The 22,329-nt window shown below is 31.7% G+C and overlaps 1 protein-coding gene across 5 annotated transcripts in view; it reads left to right on the top strand.

Annotated features, from left to right (window-relative positions):
* Sh (Potassium voltage-gated channel protein Shaker) overlaps window positions 1–22,329 on the top strand; it is a 477,661-nt gene that overhangs the window by 108,578 nt on the left and 346,754 nt on the right. For 3 of the 5 annotated variants that reach the window (XR_016305199.1, XR_016305200.1, XM_089649931.1), the window contains exon 1: window positions 17,388–17,512. The exons of the other annotated variants lie outside the window; for them this stretch is intronic. Coding sequence is in view for 1 of the 3 variants with exons in the window: in XM_089649931.1 (XP_089506057.1) it covers window positions 17,388–17,512 (125 nt within the window). In the remaining 2 variants the exon portion in view is untranslated. Of the gene's footprint in view, window positions 1–17,387; window positions 17,513–22,329 lie in introns of those variants that run through there. 5 annotated transcript variants of the gene reach the window in all.

Genomic DNA, 22,329 nt, shown 5'->3' on the forward strand with positions numbered 1-22,329 from the left:
TCTTCAAGGTTATATTATATGCAGGCTACAAAAATAATGTAGTAAGAATGATTATTATGTCTTTTAGTTTTGATGTTATTAATTATACCCACAACGACACACCCAACCACATATATAAGCACCAATTTTATAGTAAAGCTTTTATACTAACACGTGCTAGATATTAAAAGTCAAACAAATTAAAAATCATGAAAAGTATTAAATTTATTACAGTGTATAATTGATGTGTTTGGTGACCATTTCTGAATAGCCAGGTACTTCCCCACCTTTCTCTTCCCCTCCCCACAATCTTAAGCCTCGCAAGTGCATGAGTTGATGGTTAAATTTATGAATGATGATATTTCTAAATGCATCCGATACCGTACAATTAGAAAATCGAATATCCAACGATCTGTTTTCCTGTGACGATTAATGTAATTAGTCAAAAGTTTATTTCTACCAGAAGTCGTTTAATATACATTTACAAACTAACACCGTGACCCTCTCAGGAAAGTATACCTGCTTCTGTATTCAACCTAACACTCCGACCTTCTCAGGGAAGTATACCTGCTTCTGTTTTCAACCTAACACCGCAACCCTCTCAGGAAAGTATACCTGCTTCTGTTTTCAACCTAACGCGCCGACCACCACTGCTTTGCAGTAGATACAACCATCTGCATTGGAAAAAAAATTCCCTACCGATCAATTTCCCTCCCACCAAATTATGTGTAATATAATATTTGGTTCCACTCATCGTGTAGGCATGTACAATATTTACACTTGACATTAAGTTTTGTGTGCTCGACGATATGGGGTGTTTGATTTAGCTCATGTTTATACTCAAATATCTATTCTTATTCGTTACTTTTTATTACTTTGGTTCAGTTCCTCCTAGTTCAAAAAAAATTTTAAACTACTTGGATCATTTTATGTCATCTTTATTGAACGTGATTTAGTAAATCGGTCAACAGAATTGTCATAATTTATTGCTCCTATACCGTTTTCAAATTGATATGATTTAGTTTCTTACATTCCTTTAACGAGTTTCCAATATAAAACCTTCCAACGGTGTAAAATATTTATTATAATTTACCGTTTGCGCAATAATAAAAGCAATGGAATTCATTCTTAAATGATTATTCATAATATTCAAGGCGTGATAGGTTCCCCACCAACCAAACATTCTATTGAATACTTTAATTTACCCATTTTAAATAATATTTTTTGTAGTTTTTTTAATTTTAAAATTAATACGCATTTTATGAGCCGCCCGTATTTTAATGGCGAATAATATGTCACATTCTAACTATGTCGCCCTTTCCGAATAAAAGGTAGGCAGGGGATACATTCTTTAGTCGTAGTCGAATACCAGCATTGGATACCGGAAATGCCACTAGTTTCCTCAAAGCCGAGCATTGGGTTGTCGAGTCCTTTTGAGCATTTCCATGTTCGGTAGGTTCGGCAATTTCCGCCGCGACTCGGGCGCCTCCGTCAGACCCGGCACGGTTTAGCGCCGCCCCGTTTTACCGCATTGTCATACGGAGGTTCGTCGCTCTCCCGGTCTCCCGGTCAGTAGGCGGCGGATTTCGGGGGTGGACGGACGCCGGGCCCTCCTTTGTTCTCACATAACTACCTAACTACCATATTTCCAACATACCTACATATTAACATCGCCGGCTGGCGGCCAGAAACAAAGCAACAATTTTAGCATAATAAAACCACCCTTAGTTCGTATCAACAATCGCTAGTTAAATTAACAAAAAAAAAACAAGTTTTAAATTTCGGAATATATTTTTTGGTTTCAAGTATTCATTTTTAAGGTTCAAGTATAAAAAATGTAGTTTTTATCATATCAAAGTATTAATTATTGTGAAAACCTTAAGTAAGTATCGATGTTATAGTGCTTGACTATTATTTTGTTGAAAATAAGAAATTGCTACAAAAATCCAAAACTTCTACAAAAAGGTGAATAATTTATTTTCAATCAACTTAGATGTTAAAAATTAACATTCTTTTTTAAAGGACTTTAAGCAGTTGAATTTGCAGTGAAATTGTTGAAAATTAAAAAACAAAATATCATAAATACCGTCTTAGTCAAATTCCTTCTAACTCGAGGGTATCTCAGATATAATTTTCTTCTTATCAATTAAGCGTTCGACAGGCCCAGACCAAAATAAATAGACTCAAACAAGCCGGAAGAAAGCATTGAGCGGCTTAGCACACTGGCACCAGGGTGAATTTAACGTAAACACCATGCGGCAAAATGCGTAACGGACACGTGACAATTATAACTCCAGGTGGGTTTAGCACGTGCGTGCGATTGTCTGCATGCACGTGTCAACTTAAAATTATAATCAACTTTGAAAACTTTTTTAATAATTTTTTTTTGTTAAAAAAAAATTTCGTTTGATTTTTTAATACCTATATTATTTTGGCTCCGATCTTGCAGTAAACGTATACATACAAAAAAATTGTCAAAAAAAAACATAAACTTTTGATATTAAAATAATACATTGAAAACGTTTGACATTTATGTATGAAGATAAACATATGTCTTATAAATAGTAGTAAGAAATTTATTTTCTCGTAACATAATAAAATCTAGTGTGTCTTTGTCTACCTCCGTATCTTTTGTGTAAAATAATAGTGACATAAACTAATTTATAGCTGTAATAATGCCCTCTTCTCATTCAACCAACACATGGACATTCATGAACCAAGTTAATTGCAACGAAGACTTTGAAAGGGTTTCAGAAAATATGCCTAACTTAAATTCAAATGAACACATTCATATGCTGTTACCGAGTTAAGCCACTCGACAGAGAATTAAATTTAATTAAATTCTTTTATATCCTCAACCACATCAATTAAGAACTTTACATCTAAGCAGATGAGTTATTAATAAATATAATAAGACATTAAAGCATAACTTTGATGAACAATTCATATTTTATACATTTTACCTTGCAGCGCTTAACTATAGGATGTAAATTATGATCTTGCATTATTTTTCATGAAAAAATCAAGTGCCAAAGTTTGATGTTTTTAACAAGAATGGTATTGATTGATTTTTCATTTATTTGGAAAGGGGCCTTTACTTTGTGGGTACATTTTATTCTGATCTTAATATATGGGAGTGCGTAATTAAAATCACAAATCCGTCGATCAAATCAACATTAAATATTTAGAAAGGCGCCTTTACTTAGGGCGGGTTGTTTCTCGAAATTTGAACAATTCATCAAATTTCCAAGTTGATTTTCTTGTTCTGTGAAGGTTCTATTCAATTTCATTTATCATATCATTATTGGCCAGGGGCATCACCAAACTGAAATGATAACAGAACTTGAATAGAATCTTCGCAGGAACTTCGCAGGAAAATCAACTTTAAAAGTTGATGAATTATTCAAATTCTTTGAACTACCCGACCTTCGTAAGTACATTTTATTAAGAGCGTGACACATTGGTGTGCGTAGTTAACATCGCAAATCAGTCAATCAAATCAAAATTAAATATTTAGAAAAGCGCCTTTACTTAGTAGGTACATTTTATTCTGAGCGTGATATATGGGAGTGCGTAATTAAAATCGCAAATCAGTCAATCAAATTAACATTAAATATTTCACCTTATACCAACTGATGATAAATTAAAACTTAAGTTTTCTTAATGGTACATTAAAAACTGCACGTAACAAAAATACAATGGTTTTAGACTATATTTAGTATTTCGAAGTACGAGGAGATTTCAAAAGCGTTCCCGCTTAAAAGTAAAATTTTAACAGGACTGAACAGCATACATTCAGGATCAGCATAAAATTTATTCAAAGGTTCATTCAACAATCTGTTCGCGAACGAAGTTTACTTACAAACCATTTATAATTGCATTGCTTAAAGACGAGACGATCCGCTCCGTGCAATTTGTGAGTATTTGAAACCGTTAAATTAAACTGGATTTTATTAAAGTTTCCCTCTCACCAACTCAGCTAACTGAAGAAGATTAAGTATTTAAAAAAAACTCATGTTTTTATTTCCAGATTTTAAAAATTAATTTATTAGTTTAAACGGCTTTCAATTTGTATATATGTGACCATTGGTATCAAAACTGGTCAACTCCACTTTAGGTGAATTTTCAGGAAACACCAAAACAAGTGCTGGATTTGACTATTTTTCATACCACAGCCGCTTTTTAAACCGGTTTCTCTTACAAAATATGCGGATATGACTGCTTTTGAAAAATAAGAACTGTTCTTTTGTTAATAATGAACACAGTTCAATACTTAGTTTATTTTTTTTTAATTTTGGATCTGACCAGTTTTGATACCAAACAACTCATATATTAAGTTAATTTTTGTGACCAGCATCAATTATTCATTCGGCCCCGGTGCACTACGTTAAATGTGTGGTCAATATCTGTTATATGACATGGTCGTTTTTACGACTCGTTCATGTGCTGAACAGATCGGTTTTAGAATAATTCTCGAAAAATCCACTGTACGGTTAATAAGGCAATTTTTTACTATATTTCCTCCCTAAAGATCCTTCTTGGACCAAAGCTCACCTCTTCACATTATTGAAAAGATCTTCATAAAAGATTAATGGTACTATTGTGATAATATTTGGGGTACAATGCCGTGTTGCGCTTCCCCTTCCTTTACCCAACGTTTCGAACAGCATTGCAGCTTATATCCCAATTTAAATCATCAGGGCAAATCTCAAATCTCCATTTGTGATCTGAAATTGTGTCTCAGGATGAAAGTGTGTATGTATTGGATAAATAAAAAATGCAGAAATACCAAAATTCAGCTCAATTTTGTAAAAATAATTTGAAAATATCGTCTAAAACTAACACGTACTAAATTGTTTGATGTAATCTAAATTAATTAAAAATCATTTTTCTTGTAATTTATGAATGATATTTGGACCGTTTGTAATCCCGTTATTGTCAGCAACTTAAAATGAAAAATTAGTTAAAGTGACAGTGATACCATAACGTCACATTTCATACCATTCAACACAAGCGCCGCGCCGCTGCTGACAGTCCGTATTTATTTCTCCCGCATTGCACAAAATTATATTACACGAGCGTTCGTAGCATGATCGTGACTAGAGGTAAGATCGGGAGAGCTCGGAGAATAAACGAATAACGAATGAGTAAAGATAGTGCCTTACTTTCCGATCGTTACCAATTAAAATCCTGTTCACAATTTACTAAATGATTTATAAATAAGTATGGCAATTAAGGAATTATTTTAATAAGTTTGCTGACTCCAGCGGTAGACCAATTATTTTACGCTGTAAGAATTGTCAATAAAATAATTGATGTATTTAAAATATAAACCATGATCATTCTATGATATTTCCTACGTTTTGGATAGCTATATAGTTTTAATCGGTACATATTATAAATAAACTTTATACACCCATATATTTTTTCATATCAGAAATATATATCAGAAAATTGTAATAATCGAAAGAAAAATAATAGCATTCAACAAAAAATAAAAAAATGTGATAAAATAAACTCTTAATTCACTCGTTTTTAGGTAACCAGTTTTAAAAAAAATGTACCGTCGATTGGTTTGAAATACTTTCATTCGCACCTAAACCAGTTGGTAAGTTCGCATAAATGATGTGACATACACAATGTTGCTGTATTCTTTAATTTAGATTAGCTTTTCTTGAATACTACAAACTAAGCTAATATACGCAAGACAGGGAAATTAAACTAATATAAATATGTTTTAACTCGTTACTCTCGAAAATTGATGCATAAACAATTTCTTTAATTGTTAACAAACTATCAAAATATTTTTTTTTGTAATTTGAGAAGATTACTAAAAAGGATAATTTTAGTGAACAAATATTTCGAGAATCGTTTGAATGGTAAGAGGGATTTCAAAATTGGTTTTCAACGGAGGCTTGAAAAAATAACAGACCCGCCATGATTGATTTTTTCTTGCTCGCTGGAGCGTATGTCATGAAAAGATTGAAAACAATAACAAATTAATGCGGCAAGGGCTGAAAACAAAGGATTTCTCGAACAAAATGGAATCTTTTTGATATTCCATTTGGAAATCTTGAGATAATTTTTTATGGAACTTCATAATTAGTTCTATAAAAAGTATTCTCTCTCCGCTACGTCTAAAAATAATTCTTGAAACTTATGAGATCTCGGAGAATATATTTATTATGAGCTTTGACTTTGCAAGCATTGTATTCCGAAACATAACGTATAAATTCACTTATTATTAACTGGAAAAATGTATTTTTTCTACTATTGCCATCTATCAGTAATAGTTAGTTATTTAAAGTTCTTGTAGGTACTCTGTTCTTGATATTGCGACGTGAAATTGACTCCGAAAGTAGCGAATCTCGCAATTTATAACGACACACTTGATTGATGATAAAATGACCATGTAAATAATAATTTACACATTTCATTTACACATTTTCACAGTCACATTTTCTAGATTTTGTTTTACTATGGGAACAATCACAAATACATTTTTTGTGTGTCTATTCAGCATAGCTCATGCTAAATGAACTCAAATTTGCTTTGAATGTAAGTGTCAAAATTGGAACTCTTCGATTAAATAATACAGAAAAGCGCTAAAGGTCACTATAAAATGTAATGTTTTAACAGAAAATTATTATAGTTGTCTTTTGTACAGTTGAAATATAATATCTATAATAAAATAAAATATATAATAGTTTAAAAAAATGGATATTGACCTTTACCTCAGTAGTAAAAAAAAGTTCCAGTTTCCAGTGAGACAGAAAACACAACCATAGCGGATATAGTTTATCGTGGTTCTACATTTAGAATATTTTATTTGAAAATGTATGCATTATTCATACACATTATTCACTTTATCCATCCATAACACGTTGACATCCCGTAAAATCATGGACCATTGGCGAGTGAAACAATAAAAAAAATGTTTACTATAATTTATATTGCGTGAAAAAATAATTAACAAATGCCTTCAGTTTATCACATATAAAAAGAGCCATGCATAATTTAAATATCTACTTCGAATAAAACACGTCTTGTATAAATAGTGTCTATTTTTATTGTCAAATGAAATTGTAATAAACTCTTTTAAAAATTTAATGGCTTTAAGGTTTTAAGGCCTCGAATGAAGCCTCCGGGTGAATTTCAGCATGTCCATACACCCTGGTAAAATCATTACTTTGATAGCTTCAGTGCAACGAGAGCAAGACTTTCCATACAAACTTATTACCGAGCTCAAGATTCCAGAGATTGAATGAAAAGCTAGAGATTCACTTTGAGATTTTTTATTTTTATCTATCAGTATATTTCTATGCAGCTTACCTTCGTAAACTCTATTCATACGTTTTCCAGCAACGATTTATTTGCTAAATATAATGAAAACTCAGCTTTATCACCGAATAAAGCTCGAATGATAATCTATTTCAGTAATTTTTCCTCGAAAGAATGCAAATTTTGGAAGTGGAAAATAACTCACTTCCTGACATCCGATTCGTTGTGGCAAACACGCATACGTAAGCGGACTTACACGCATTTCTATGAAGTTAGATACTATTACAGCAGTTAATGTACGCAATGATTGTCGGTCTTAATCAATCGAGATTTGGCTCGGTTTGTAGTTTTCGACTTCAGTTCCTGGGTAGGATTTTTCAATCCTCAAACAAACCAAATAAATTTAAAACATTTGAAATTAAATAAACAAAAGTAAAAGCAGCGTTATTTTTTATGATTCAATATTCACGAAGGGTAAGCACGATGATGATTTTTAGTTACTATTATCAAAAGTTTTTATTTATTATTTATTATAAATTATCTTTAGACAAAGAAGTCTTGTAACTAATATTAGATTATTTTATTGATTCACCTTTCTCCAAATACATTTTTTCTCCAATTTCAGATACAAGCATAAATATTACCATTACATGAGATTTGGTTTTCTAATTTTCTTATCATATTTTAAGGTAAAGTTTAAATATTTACTAACAATTGCATAGAAAATAATAGATGTGCATGTGTACATGTAGGTAGCTTCCCGAAAACATACTTCTACAGGATGGGTCAAAAGTAATCACCCTATTGGAAAACGCTATTTTGCAAATGGCGCCAAATGTTAATTCGGTTTTGAAATTTGTGAAGTAAACAAACGCAGAATACAAATCGACAAGAAGTGAATTGGTTTACTGAAAAAAAAACATATTTCACAATCAGTATCAAATCTTATCACTAAAAAAAAATTACAGCAAAAAAACATCGGGTGATTACTTTTGCTCCACCCTGTATAAACGGACAGACGAAGTTCGGATAAATTTACTTAGCGAGCTGCCAGTTTCAGATTTCTTGTTTAAACCGTGTTGTATGCATATTAATTTTGTCTTTGAAAATTATGATCTTGTTCGGAGCAGGTTTTGTATTTGTATTATTTTATGAATTCAATTAAGCTTAAAATTCACAACCGTCTCATAATAATTAAGAGAAGGAACGCATTTCCAATTTTTAGTACTGTTTTATGATAAAATTTAATATTCTCAATAAATGGGTGTATCACTGCGAGACGTAAATATCACCCCAGTAATATTAAGTTTCAAGAGTTAGGAAAGTGTAACATATTTACAGCCGTGGCAGATGATACACGTCACCCACATTGCGAAGAATGTCCGATGTGTGACATCGTGCACATATCGAGCAATCCACTACATACTGAGCGTGGAAGATACAGAAATCAATATCACATGTTATATTATACCAGCTGACAAACCTGACGTTGCTCAGGGCTACTAATGATTTGGGGTAATTTAATATTTTGAATTCTAGTCTACCTAAAAACTGATTCACTCGATTGTAGCATGTCTTACTCGGGCTTCACTGACTTCTTTTACTATTCGCTTCTAGGTCATAAATTCTCGTTAAGCCCCTTTCTTTGTTTATACATACGCATTATTTTACCACGCTCACTGAGAGCATCCCTGAATTCTTCTACCATTCTCTTCTACGTCATTTCACTCCTTTCATCGTTCATCATTCAGGTGCCCCTTATTTTTCCCCAAATAATTATATGGTTCATGTCTTCCTCGGGCGACTTTCTCTACCAATAATTTTACTTAAATAAGTAGATTATGCGTAATTCTTTATCGGGCGTCCCCGAATTTTTCTACCTTTTGCTTTTGTTGAAACTATATTAAATCGACTGTAATTTGACTCCATTTGAATCAAAGGTCGATCTAATACGTTACAAAGACACAAACATACATCGTTATAAACAAGCTTTCCTCAATATACACGTTTATAAGTATTACTTTTATTAATTAGTATTACTTTTTGGTATGGAATCTATGAAGATTAACCGCGTATGGCACTGTAACGCTCTCTGGAACAAAATGAGGAAGCGCAAAACGGCATAATTACCCTAAAATTTATCACTATGGTACGTTTGGCCGTTAAATCTTTAAGTACCTACGAAGGTAAATGGGAGCAAAACAAGTCATGGATATTCCAGGAAGACAACACTTTCATAGATGGCGATTTTTATTATTTTAGGAAAAAAAATATTTTGGCAAGTAATGTTTCAAAATTGAAACATTTTAAAGCATAAATTGCTTTAATTTTTTTCACTGCAATAGTTTAATTGGCGCCATCTATGATAGCACCAAATGATTTTTTTGAAGTTAATCCTTATGTGAATTATATTACACTGAGTCTGGTCAATATCATAGAAAATAATGTATGAGACGATGGATTTTTAAATTAAGAAACAAATGCCAAGACGAAGATGCGCGGCCCTCCATTAACTCTGCATACCCTGACAGGCGTTTAGAAAGATGGGTAAAGTTGTGTGTATTACATTACTCGTACGAAGTAGGTAGATAATGACTTGTTTATGAGAACATAAATCTAACCTTAAAAATATTACCAACGCATTAAGAAATGAGGCAAACGATTTCTACAATATCCCCTCTTCCCGGTCGTACAAGTTTTTATCACGATGATTAAGTAGAGTAGAAAATTTTCAATTTTTCCGCGGGATTGATTTTGCGGGACTTATTTTTGGTGAATATTTTGTAATATCTGAGTTGTATTGACTTTTGTTGAAGAGAAAAATGAGGATTTCTCGATTACAATCAATCATTTTTCCGTCTTTGGTAGGCCAATTTTTTCTGGAACCGGTGTCAGATTAACAAGCATATTTGATTTTTAATTAGAATAGTTTGATTTTGTAATATAATATATTGTGCCAATCCTATTGGAGATGTGAATTCGGGTTTACGAAGAGTTCCGAATAAGTACGTATACTCAGACGATATTTCGAATACGAGATAAGATTTTTATTAAAATAATTAAAAAAAACCAACATCAACAATAACGAATAGAAGTGCTTTCACTGAATCAATTTTGAAGATTACCTTTGTAGCTGGTTTTTTAAAAAAAAATTATTAATTAATATTGGAGAAACATTTATCATGTGTTACATTACTATAATTATAGTATAACAGAAGTTTTTTATATTGACAGTCCTTGTCACTTGAGATTCCTCTTATTGCGATGTTGGTTTATTAACCAAGAGGTTTTTATTTCAACTTTCTCCGCAACATGCAAACATGGAAAGTAATTTATGCATCGATTTTTTTCTCATTTTTAAGTAGGGGGTAATTTTTGCTAGAGAGCACATTTAAAACGTCATAAAAATTGCAAACCTTTCTCTAAAGTAGCAAAAAGGGGAAAAGATGTCACTGGCTCCTCTGTAACCAACTAGTTTTATTTCGATATTAATTTTAGACCACTAGAGTTGGCAAACGTTCATCTTTGTTGGGGTTGTATAAAAAATATGGAACTAGAGTAACATCTGCCACCCGTCCACAAAGGCATGCAATTTCTGCAATATATTTTATGATTTATTTTCGCGTTCAAAAGAATCTGAAAGAAAACATGTTCGTCCCGCAAGAAACGAACGAACTCAAAATGAGATCAGTAAAATTACTTTTCAGGGCCTACCAGAGGTTCGACGAATAAACAAATTGTAATAATATGTTCAAAAATATTAAATAAGTGCTTATTTAATCTTACTAAAGAATATTCGAGAATCGTTTCTGGGTACACAGACAAAACATTATAATATTCTTAGGACTGGTAGTTTCACAGAATTTGAACAATTCATAAAATTTCAAAGTTAATTTACAAATTCTATTCAAGTTCTGTCATGAGTTAAATTTCTGTGAAGTATTTTTACCATTATGATACAATAACAGAACTTTCACATAACTTGAAAAACAGCTTCATAAATTAACTTCTAAATTTGATAATTTGTTAAAATTTGAAACAAACCACCCTGAGTAATAAAAAAAATGTTACTTCGAGAATAATTACTTATTATTGTGTCCATAAATATAATTTAACTCCTTAAGATTTTTTATTTGTTGCTATGATCGTCTTCTTGATGTAATATATATTGCCCAACAAATCTATAGTTTTATCCCGAGATTGATGAAATTTTGCACTCTTCACCTTCAAAACAGTATGAGTGTTGTTGTATATACGTGATTTTAATATTCCACCCCTTATAGCAGAATTACGACACTTATTGTTGAAATTTCACATGCTTGGCATTTAAAACAAGAGATAAATTACCATCTACATTCGATTTAAAAAGACTCTGCATTAGACTGGGCAACCCCAGGGACTTCAGCTAGTTGAATATAAAATGGAGTAATGCCCCATTGAACTCATTTTTGCCTTAAAGTTAAACTTTAGCAATTTCCGATATTTTGTTCATAGTTCCTAAATTACAACATTGGCAGTGTAATCTTTTATTTATCGACATCAAAAGTTTCAATATCAAAAACCAAAAATCATTGTAAAACCAATTTCCTAATTAATTTATTATGATGATACGGCCATGTGGCCCTGTGTGGATTTGAGCCGAATGTCGGTATGGGTCATATGTAGATATATTATTCCGTGTGTGTGTGTTATTTTACGTAGGCATATACATACGCGAAGCATTTTAAATGTGTGACTCAATCAATATCGGAATTCCACAATTACAAAACAGTCTTTTGTGCGTCTAACGTATTCCAGGCGGATAGTAGTTACTTGGTAAAACTCTATATTTGTAAAATAATTCAACTAGAATGCGTAATAAATCAAAAGAAAATATTTTTTAAGACAGTTTCATTTCGGAAATAAATATGAATGTTATGTTTTTTAAAAGTATCATTTGTACGTAAACCTCTATTCGTACTTGTGGTATTGCTTATTTGGTAGAAAATCCGAACAGGAACGACTCAAATATGTCATCCCAACTGGAGTAGATGTACCTAGTTTATTTCATATCTGGTCACTAAACACGACTAATTTTGAGTAATGTTTTGTTTTTAAATGGTAGAAAACGTTTGGCATAACTCAAATATTGAGTTGAAAATAAAATTATATACAATATGTGTATATATATATTTTTTTTTAAATTGTGATTTCATAATTTCGTTACGAGATTATAAAAAAACCAACTGTTAACACAATATGAAAAGATTACCATGGTCAGGCTTAATGCATAAAATAAATTCTATTCTATTATCTCTTACCTCCATAGTACTCATAAGGGTAATTCCTAGACAAAAATATGCTTTAAATAGCCACTCATATGTCCGTGAGTCACTTCTGACGAGTTGTTGAAATATTAACGTGAAAGATAAAAATGACTCGGCCCTGATGGAACGGCCAACTATTTTTTAAAGCGCTGTCAAATAATTTTACTTAATTAGCAATCATTTTTTTGAATTAATTCTTTTGGATAATTTATAAAATATATTGTATTGGTCTGAAACAATACATCAAGTAATTCGTTATTTAGGAGAAAATAGCATGTGTAGTTACGAGTATATACAACAGATTCGATTATGTTCTTACTTAAATAAATATCATAAAGTAATAAACGGACCATTTTAGAGTAAATGTTAAATTTTATAAATATTTTACGGTAATTGTGTTATTATGACATGCATATTTTTATTAATATTTGCTACACGATCAACTGGACATGATCCATTCCTCTTAATGTCTTTATTTTACATAATTGGCGTAATGTATTGGTAACGCCAAATGTGGTTCTTAAATTTATTCCGTGGCTGCGCCAAATGTAATGTATGGAGTATAGTAGCGGGTGAAGGTCTTACGCAATAATGATACTTGATCTTGTACTGATATTTATTGGGGAGCTGCTTGTAACAAAAGGGAGACAATCCTAGTATGCATCGCCTTTTATACCATCTCGCAAGCATGCTATCTCGCTTGCACTTACACACATTCATACAGACATCACAGTCTGGTAGTCCCATTCTCAAAAATTATTTGAGTGCTTCATTCAGTCAAAAAACAAACCAACATCAAAACATTGAATCGGAGTTTTCTGTCAGCAAAAGTTCTTGTAACGTTATTTCCGTCTGGAGTCTCAGGAAGATTTTCAACATCCGTTAAAATGATGAAATATTTAATATGGATATCTATATAATATGTAGATATAATTTTCTCAGTTTACCCGCGTAACGTAGTCCTTAAAAGGACTTTTTAACTCCCGACGTTACGGACAGATCTCACTGTCCATCTTCAGAGGCGTTATGTCTTGAGTTTTGTCTCAAACTGATCGCTTTTGCTTGTCTGTTCGATCTAGTAATCAAAACCTAAGTGAAAAGCGATCAGTTTGTGACAAAACTCAAGATATAAAGCCTATGAAGATGGACAGTGAGATTTGTCCGAAACAAAAGTCAGGAGTTAAAAAGTCATTTTAAGGACTACGTTACGCGGTCAAACCGAGAAAATTATTGTACATCTAACGCCCGTGAAAACCTTAACCATAACATATATAATACATGTAGACATATTATTCATACAACCATATTTTAATAATATGTAAATGAAAACTGAAAAGCACGTGGGACCCAAGTGAGAATATCATTATCTCTATTTGTTAGAAAAAGGAAAAAAAAAATATATTATTTGTACTGACCTATCGTGTAAGATGTTATACATGCATTCTAAAAACTTACAAATTCAAATCAAATAATTGACTATTAATTAGCATTTTCAGAAGAGTAATATTGTGCGAAAAAAATAACACATTATTACAGATCAGATCGAGAACTGCATTGTTAAGCTCGTTTATTACCACACTTGAAACTAGTGAACAGATTCGGCAGGAATTTATTCGCCCATTAAATTGCATTTGGTCACATAATAATAATGCTATGGCTATTCCGGATGCTGCGGAGTGCAGCACTGTCTTTGGAATATTAATGTTATCGCTCCGGCTGATGTATTTGGGCGATTCTCAAGACGTAGTAGGCAATTGTCTCGTTCGTCTGCTAAGCTGACAAACTATTAGCTTTCTGTTAGCGGAAAATGGTCAGATTGCGGAATATATTGTACAGTGACCGGATAAATCATCAAAATGATAATTCATCACATCTTTAAAAAGTTATATAAAGTCATGGAAAGTGATGAAACAAACACTTCATTAACTGGTTTAAGTAGGTTAGGTTAGGTTATTTTTTTTCATCGTTTCTAATGACTTTATATCACTTTTTAAAGGTGTGTTGAATTGTCACTGCGTTGAGTTATCATGGAACCGTTATCTATGTGAGGATACTGTGTCAGCGCTTAATTAGCAGCAGACACATACCTGGACGGATGACGAACCTCGTGCTGGCTATATCACTTTTTAAAAGTGTGTTGAGTTATCATGGAACCATATTGTAAATTTTCTAATTTTGTTTCAATCTATATCTTTGTTCGCCTATCTACTAAACTTAGGCAAAAAACGTTATCAAGTTCTTTGAAAGGAAGGTATGTTTTGGGTTTTTGCTAGGCTTAGTAAACATTGTTGTTAGTTTTTATCGATTAAAGAATATGGAAAAAAAACATTGGGAATAAAGTATTTTGTTCTAATTCTGAAAAAAATACATATACTCCTCGACTTTGCTGGAGTATCGAATACGATAAAAAAACGAAATAAATACAACATCATGGTTTAATAGTTTTTGAGAGCTGAAATCTGAAAAGGTTGCGTTCATTAACGCAATCCAAACAAAAGTGTTTTTTTTTTAATTAATGATGCCAGAGCTCACCGTTCTGATTGTTTAATGGCTTGAGTTAAACAAATATTGACAATGAATTCCAACTGATCCTTAAATGCAAAATAAAAATACACGCTGGGGTCGCATTATTCCAATAAGACGCAGTTCCGGTTCAGGTTCAAAGACAAATCTAAAAGATTTTCTTTACTCCTAACTTTAATAAAACTCGTTACTAGTAGGCTAAATTCTAAGTTAGATGTTATTTATTTTCTTAGACTAACTTTTTCAAATGCGCTGAAAAAAATTAACAAATAAAAATTCTTAAAATCTTATTTTTTTACTCAGGAATAGCTTTTTCTTTTAATTTATTTTTAAGGTTATACCCATCAATGTAATTTACTTTTATGAAGAAAATTATATTAATAAATGTAATATTATTTAGATTCATCAATATTATTTTCTTCTTTTGACAGTAAAACTGTTCGATTTTTTATAATTACTTCAGATTTCACATCATTAATTTGTGAACAGATCATTTGTCTTCCCTAAAATCAGATTATAAATTAGACTTATAATGACTTTTCGCCTTTGGAAGTTTATAACTTACCTATATCTGAAAACGTTTTAATTGGGTTATTATTAAAATGAATTTTTATTTTATACTATTTCTAATGCTTTCTTTGATATATATTCATTCCTGTGTTCTATCGGCATGCGTTCTATATACATCAAAATGACACATGTCCTGTTTCATTTGTAGTGCTCTATTGGCACGCGCTGTATTTAAATAAATATATATATATATAGATATCAAAATGACACATGTCCTGTTTCATTTCTCTATCGGCACGCGTTATATTATATATCAAAAAGACACATGTCTTGTTTAATTTGTAGTGCTATATCGGCACACGTGCCTCCAGTTGGGCACGACCTATTAATCAAATTGTGGTACCGCACTTGTGTCGTTTGTGTCCTATGGTACGTTTTGCATGGCAGTGCCACTGAAATACCGGTGACACGTAGCTACCTCCCTTCAGGAGGTCATATCGATTTTTTCACCGAACGCGTTCAGCTACCGTACTGTATGCCGTACAATCCGTGATAATCGCTCTACTGTATGCTTTGAAAGTTGAAAAGTTTTGTATAACAAGATATTATTCGTAGTAAATTGGTCATATTTTAAAACAATTATTTTAATATCAATTATTTAAAGTCGATCGAATTCGTATCAAAAAGACAAAAAAATATACCGAATGCTAATGGTTAGCATCTCGATTAAAAATAAAATATTCACCGTCCAAATTGTAATGTGGTTGCATTTCAATTTGTTCTTCCACAGATGATAGCAGCAGTTTGCAGGCTTTTTAATTAATTTTTAACTGATATCATTTCGCGTGAATTATGGGGACTGGTTTAAATTTTAATGAAAATAATGACTCGCCTTCTGTGATTGAAATTGAAACACCAAACAAGTTAACAATAGCAAATATTAGTGAGTAACAGTGAATATAACATATCGTGTTAGTGGACTAATAAGATCAGTGCCTAAATTAACGTCAACATGTTAATACTAACTCGAAAACACTTAAAAAATATCATTTACTATTAACATAAATCAGTACTATGTAGAAACATCATAAAAATTAAAACGTTTTTGATAAAAGATGCTAAGGATTTATATCAGACTTAAACCTTATGTTTAACAAAAGTAACAAACAATAATAGTTCAGTGGATAAAATTAAACATGTAATATTAATATTTTTCGAAATCATCATCTAATTCCGCTTTCTAAATGGTAACAATAATAATCAATAAGTATTTTATCATCTCTTAAAATAAAGTGTCTGATTCATATCCTTGCATATCGTTCCAAAAATCACTCGTAAAAGACTGATTCGAAACTGACCACTTGATTGTAAGCTTAAAGTAATGACTTCAATGACGTCAGAGTTAGATAGTTCCTTCTCCACAAAAAAAGGCGTTCTATTCTCTAAGAGCACAACTTTTTTGAAGTACCGTTTACCCCCAGAACACTGTAGAAAGCTACTACTTCATCTGAAACATCAACTTGACAATAATAATCTAAAGAACAATAATAAAAAAGTAAACAGTATGTTGATATCCGAAACATCTGACTGTCGGTATAAAATTATGTCCGAGTTGTGATTTAAAGCGTGGTAAAGTGACGTGCGTTTTTAAACGAGCGTCGAACTTTTAACTTTTTCAATTGATTGTGGACATGCTTCGTAATAAATGAACTACAGTAGAAATGAGTCCAGGAGCGGACTCTAAGCGTCTTTATAGTTTAAGGGTGGGAAAAGTGAACCGCCGGTGAAATGGCGGCGGTGGCGGGGTTGTATGGTTTGGGGGATGATTCTAAAACAGGAAGACATCGCAAGAAGCAAAACGCCAAGGACAGGGAAGACAGATCGCACGACTCCAGGGAGGACCGGCTGGAACAGTAAGTTACACATATTTCGTTATTATTATGAAATAATAATGTCTTGTAAGAAACCCCAAAACATCCACTGTAGTAGCAAGATAATTGACGTATTTAGCGATAGCCCCCAGAAATTTTCTTATTTCTTCTCTTGTATATTATCTACTATGGCTACCTGTCCATTAATTTTTCTTTCAGAAAACCCTAATAATGTTTTGTTTTAACTTGACCAATTTCATTGGTTTCATTTTCAAACATTGTTTTAATTTATAATTCTGTACCTACACTGTCATTTGATGGTTGGTATTTATTATTTGTAAATTTTATGCTTACCCTCTGTCTGTTATGTTGGCACAACACAAAAATCAAATATATTATATATTGTACATATAAATAATTATATATTAACTACACAATATATTATACATTTACGGATACACCTCGATAACTAATGTATGAGTAAAGATGAAACAGACGACTGGTTTTACGAGATACTTTCTTGTTTAATATCTAGTTAAGTGAGGTTATCATTTTAGAAGTAACGGTTAATCGAAAAAAATACAGCAATCATCACCAAACCCCAAAATTATTTTTCATTCTGAAAAACGATTTATTAACTAATACAATAGTTTTTTTCTTATTAAGTTCTTTCTTTTACTTATCAATCATTATTTTTTTATTTAATACAATAACTTATTTTTTAAATTATTTGAAAATGTGGGCATCATTGAATGCTTTATCTGGGCACATTTTACAGTTCCTTAAAATGCAATAAACAAAATAATAAAGGAGATAATGAAAATTCGAAACTATTTACGAGGTTATGAAATGATATGGTTGTAAATTGTGTATTATGTGTATGTTTAATAGGTTTGTTTTGAAATGCAGTTTTATTTTTGTTGAAATTTGTATTTAATATTGTTTTTCCATGTCTTAATTTTGTATTGGAAATGTTTTGATGCTTTCCTCAATTTTTTTGACGTTAAATGGACTACGCATTTGTTTAAATTTGTTTTTTTTGTCTAAATTGTACTTTAATGTGTTTTTTTGTGTATTTACTAGTACGTCAAACATGTTGAATACAATTGGTCTGTAACAGTCATTAAGTTTTACCTTTAAAAAACGTTTTTTGTGTGATTTCAATATGAACGACAGTTTATTACTAAGCTTCTCCACAAACAATTACTCCCCTCCATATTGTATTATGTACAATAATATATTGTTGACAGTTGTTTGATGATATATCCTATGTTTAATAAAATGTGTAAGATTTTTAGGAGTGTAGTTGTGATGTATTTGATATTATGTGACCATCTGAGATCAAATTATGATTCGTAGATATTTTATTTGAACTAAGCATTTATATATGTTTTATGGTGTTCGCCTAATTTTTTGGTTGTCTCGTGATATTTATTCTGAATATTGTGACATTTGTTTTACTTACGTTTAGTGTCAGTATGTTAATGGAGCATTTCGGGAGTTTTATTTCTATGTTGGAATAATTGCTTTCTATAGTTCTTGTTGTGTAGGACCAATCGTCAAATACTGTATTATTACGTTCCTACATCTATATAGGTGCTTTGTACTTTTTCATGAAGACATCTAAAATAAATATGAAAAATTGTAAAAAGGTAGTAAGTTAAGCTAAATATGTTAATTATATTTTATTATATATTAATAAGTAAAGTAAAGAAACAGCTTTTCAGTTCCATAAAATCATATTTTATTCAAATTTAAATATTTGTGAGATAGGCTAATGGCTTTTAAATGGCATAGCTTTCACAGTTAACTCGCGAAGCAAGCTGACTGTAGCTACCTATGAACGTGTGACCAAATATTTTATTTCGTATCTATTCATAACTTCATATCAGCGAAACTTCGTTGAACAACTTCGCCGCAATGCACAACGTTGACATTATTTTCGATTTCTGAAATTTGTTGTATGAACAATGAAAAAAGTTCATGAACCATTTAAATAAAAATTTAATTTTATAGTTTAACGTTTCAATTGTTTTATAGTTAGGAGATATCTAAGAGCCCGAAAGATTATTTGAATGACTTATATATGTGTAAAATAATACATAATATACATATTTTTCCAGTAACGTTAAAGAAAATATTAATTTATTAGAATATTTACAACACACAAGTAATATCATATTGAGGTTTAAATTTATTCAAAAGCACAGAATCCACATCTGCAGTCAAAGCAGATACATACTCAATAATCCAAAAGGGTGATAAAATATCATTAATTTATAGAAAACCCTATTATAAGGTAAACAATGATTATTTTGTAACAATAAACAATGAATTAGATATACATTGCTTTTCATTTAACAAGTTTTAAAATTATTTTTGATAAATATCGAATTCAATCTCTTGTTTGATTAATTTTCTAAACAATATAAGAATTCAATACATGAAGTTGTTTTAAAGGAATATTGTATGTTCCCTAATTAAATTTATAAACATTCCATGCTTGGTAAGAAATATCCAAAACAAGAGGAAATTTTCTGAAAATCACAAAATATTATTATAAAATCATACAGTTTAGGTTGAAAATAAAATGACGAGCTCCGGACAATGCTTTTTCAGAAGAAGATATATGGCAACATGTTTTTCAAATGCAAAACTGGACGGAGTTGGGGAGTTGCTGAGTTGTAACCTGTGCAACATAAAATAATGTAACTATTTTTTATTAACTAATACCAAATTCAGGCCCAGCACTTGACATTGTCATCAACAACCAACTTCCGTACATTACACCCATTACCCCGCGGATATGTCCCCTCAATTACTATTAACGCAGGGCTGATGGTCGACATTAAGCGCGCTCAGTGTCCAGTGCCCGGCGCTCAGTGTTCGCCAGCACTTAGAGGACAGGGCAGCAAGTTATTGATCAACTCCTCATGGTACTTTAACTTATGGCTCACATTCCCACCGTATAGTGATATAAGTATGTCTCACATTGAATATCAAATCGTAAAATTGCATAAACTCAACTTTATTTAATAAAATTTGTAAGTCAGCGCATTTAGATATACGAGTATGTTCAGTTGAGACTTCGAAGAAAGCTAAATTCCAGCTAAAAGCAGGTACGTTTACATATAAATTAAGCGTTGAATATTCTGAAAAAAAAGTTATACACGAGTACAAATCTGGAAATAGTGCCGCGAGATTCGCGTGGCACTATTTCGATTCGCTAAGATTATCGGTCCAGGAGGTCTAGCACGGGCGTGCCTATGCCAATACGATTATGTCACGGACTATGTCAATACGATATTGACTAAGTTTATGATGGTCAGTTAGCAACATTACTTAGCACGGTCAACGATTGATAAGAAATTCCGATAAAAAAAGCTCGCCAAATCTTCTTGTCTGCCAGTTAAATTGGGTTGACTGTTCATATACGTATTTTTTAATGTTTTTTTTATGTATTTGGGCCATATCTCGAATTATGGATAAATATCTCACTGTACAATTATCTCACTAATAAATAAAAACCTCACTAACTAATTAAATCCCCTTTTAATGCTAAAAAGTAAATACGTACGGCCAATGCATTTTTAGGTTTTTTTAAAAAAAAATTATTACAAGATAATACATTACAAAATGATAACAAAGTAATAATGTATTATTCCCAGTGAGTTTATAAAACTCATTTCGGCAAAGACAATATTAGATTAAGGACAAGACAAATAAATAAAATACATTAAAATAAATAAACGCAAATGTTATTATGGAGTTCCAGAGAAAGATTGTGTTAGTCATTAATGAAACTGCTAAGGAAATAGCTGTTAAGAGCTTTTGCCAATGGTTTTTTGTTCGTTTGCTGGAAGTTTTAAATTACTATGTAATGCGTTATATTGTTTATGTGCAATGTATTGTAAGGAGTTAATTCTAAATTTGGTCGTGTAAGTAGATGACGATAAATGTATTTGAGGTTAGTATTTCATTTCGTATGACGTTTGATGATTCGGAATGTCAAATCACTCAAGTATTGCCAGTATATCAATAACTTCACAATATCGAATCGATAGGTGAAACTACCGACGATTTTGTAGCGATTTAGCTAGCATGGTCGAACTTTTGATACGCCAAACGATATCGGTAATACAAATCGATATACGCTGGCAATACTGGCAGCTGGCAGATGAATTAACGTTACACAGCTACGTAAAAGTAAAAAATACTTATAAATTGACAATTTCGAATAAAAATAATAACTTTGATATACATTGGCAGTCCGCATATACTTGTTGACACTGAAAACGGAGTTAATTAGTTCATGAGGCCATTACTTATGCCTAATAAATTTTGTTCCTCCAAGTTGGAACGGAATCAATCGATCGCGTTTCCATCGTCCATGGATCGTGTATCCCATTTCTTTCAACTTATGGGCTTAGGTAGTTCACCTCTATTCATAAATTAGTCATAAATCAGCCATAATTTACTCAAAACGACATTATCCAAAAAGTCATGAATATTGACAGCTTATCCGACACCTTGGACACAATCAAATAATCACAAACTGACCATGGATCCCGGATTTTGTCAATATCGTATAGACATAGGGCTTTATGGATCGGTATAAAATCATCAGTAGTTACGCCTATCGATCCGACATTGTAAGGTTATCGATTTCACTATGCTAGACCCCCAGCTCGTCAGCGCAATCTCGTGCATCGAGCGACGGTACGCATTGCACTATTTCCAGCCTTAGAACGTTTTAGATTTTTACAGATATTGCTTGTTTGAATGTTTTGTGTGAAATATCACTAACCATTGCGATTTTTCTTTTTTGGCTCTTTTTGGAATCAACACTGTTTTCACGT

The sequence above is a fragment of the Hesperophylax consimilis genome, chromosome 31 (assembly GCF_061612785.1).
Source record: "Hesperophylax consimilis isolate HC1 chromosome 31, BYU_Hcon_1.0, whole genome shotgun sequence".
Classification (NCBI taxonomy): Eukaryota; Metazoa; Arthropoda; class Insecta; order Trichoptera; family Limnephilidae; genus Hesperophylax; species Hesperophylax consimilis.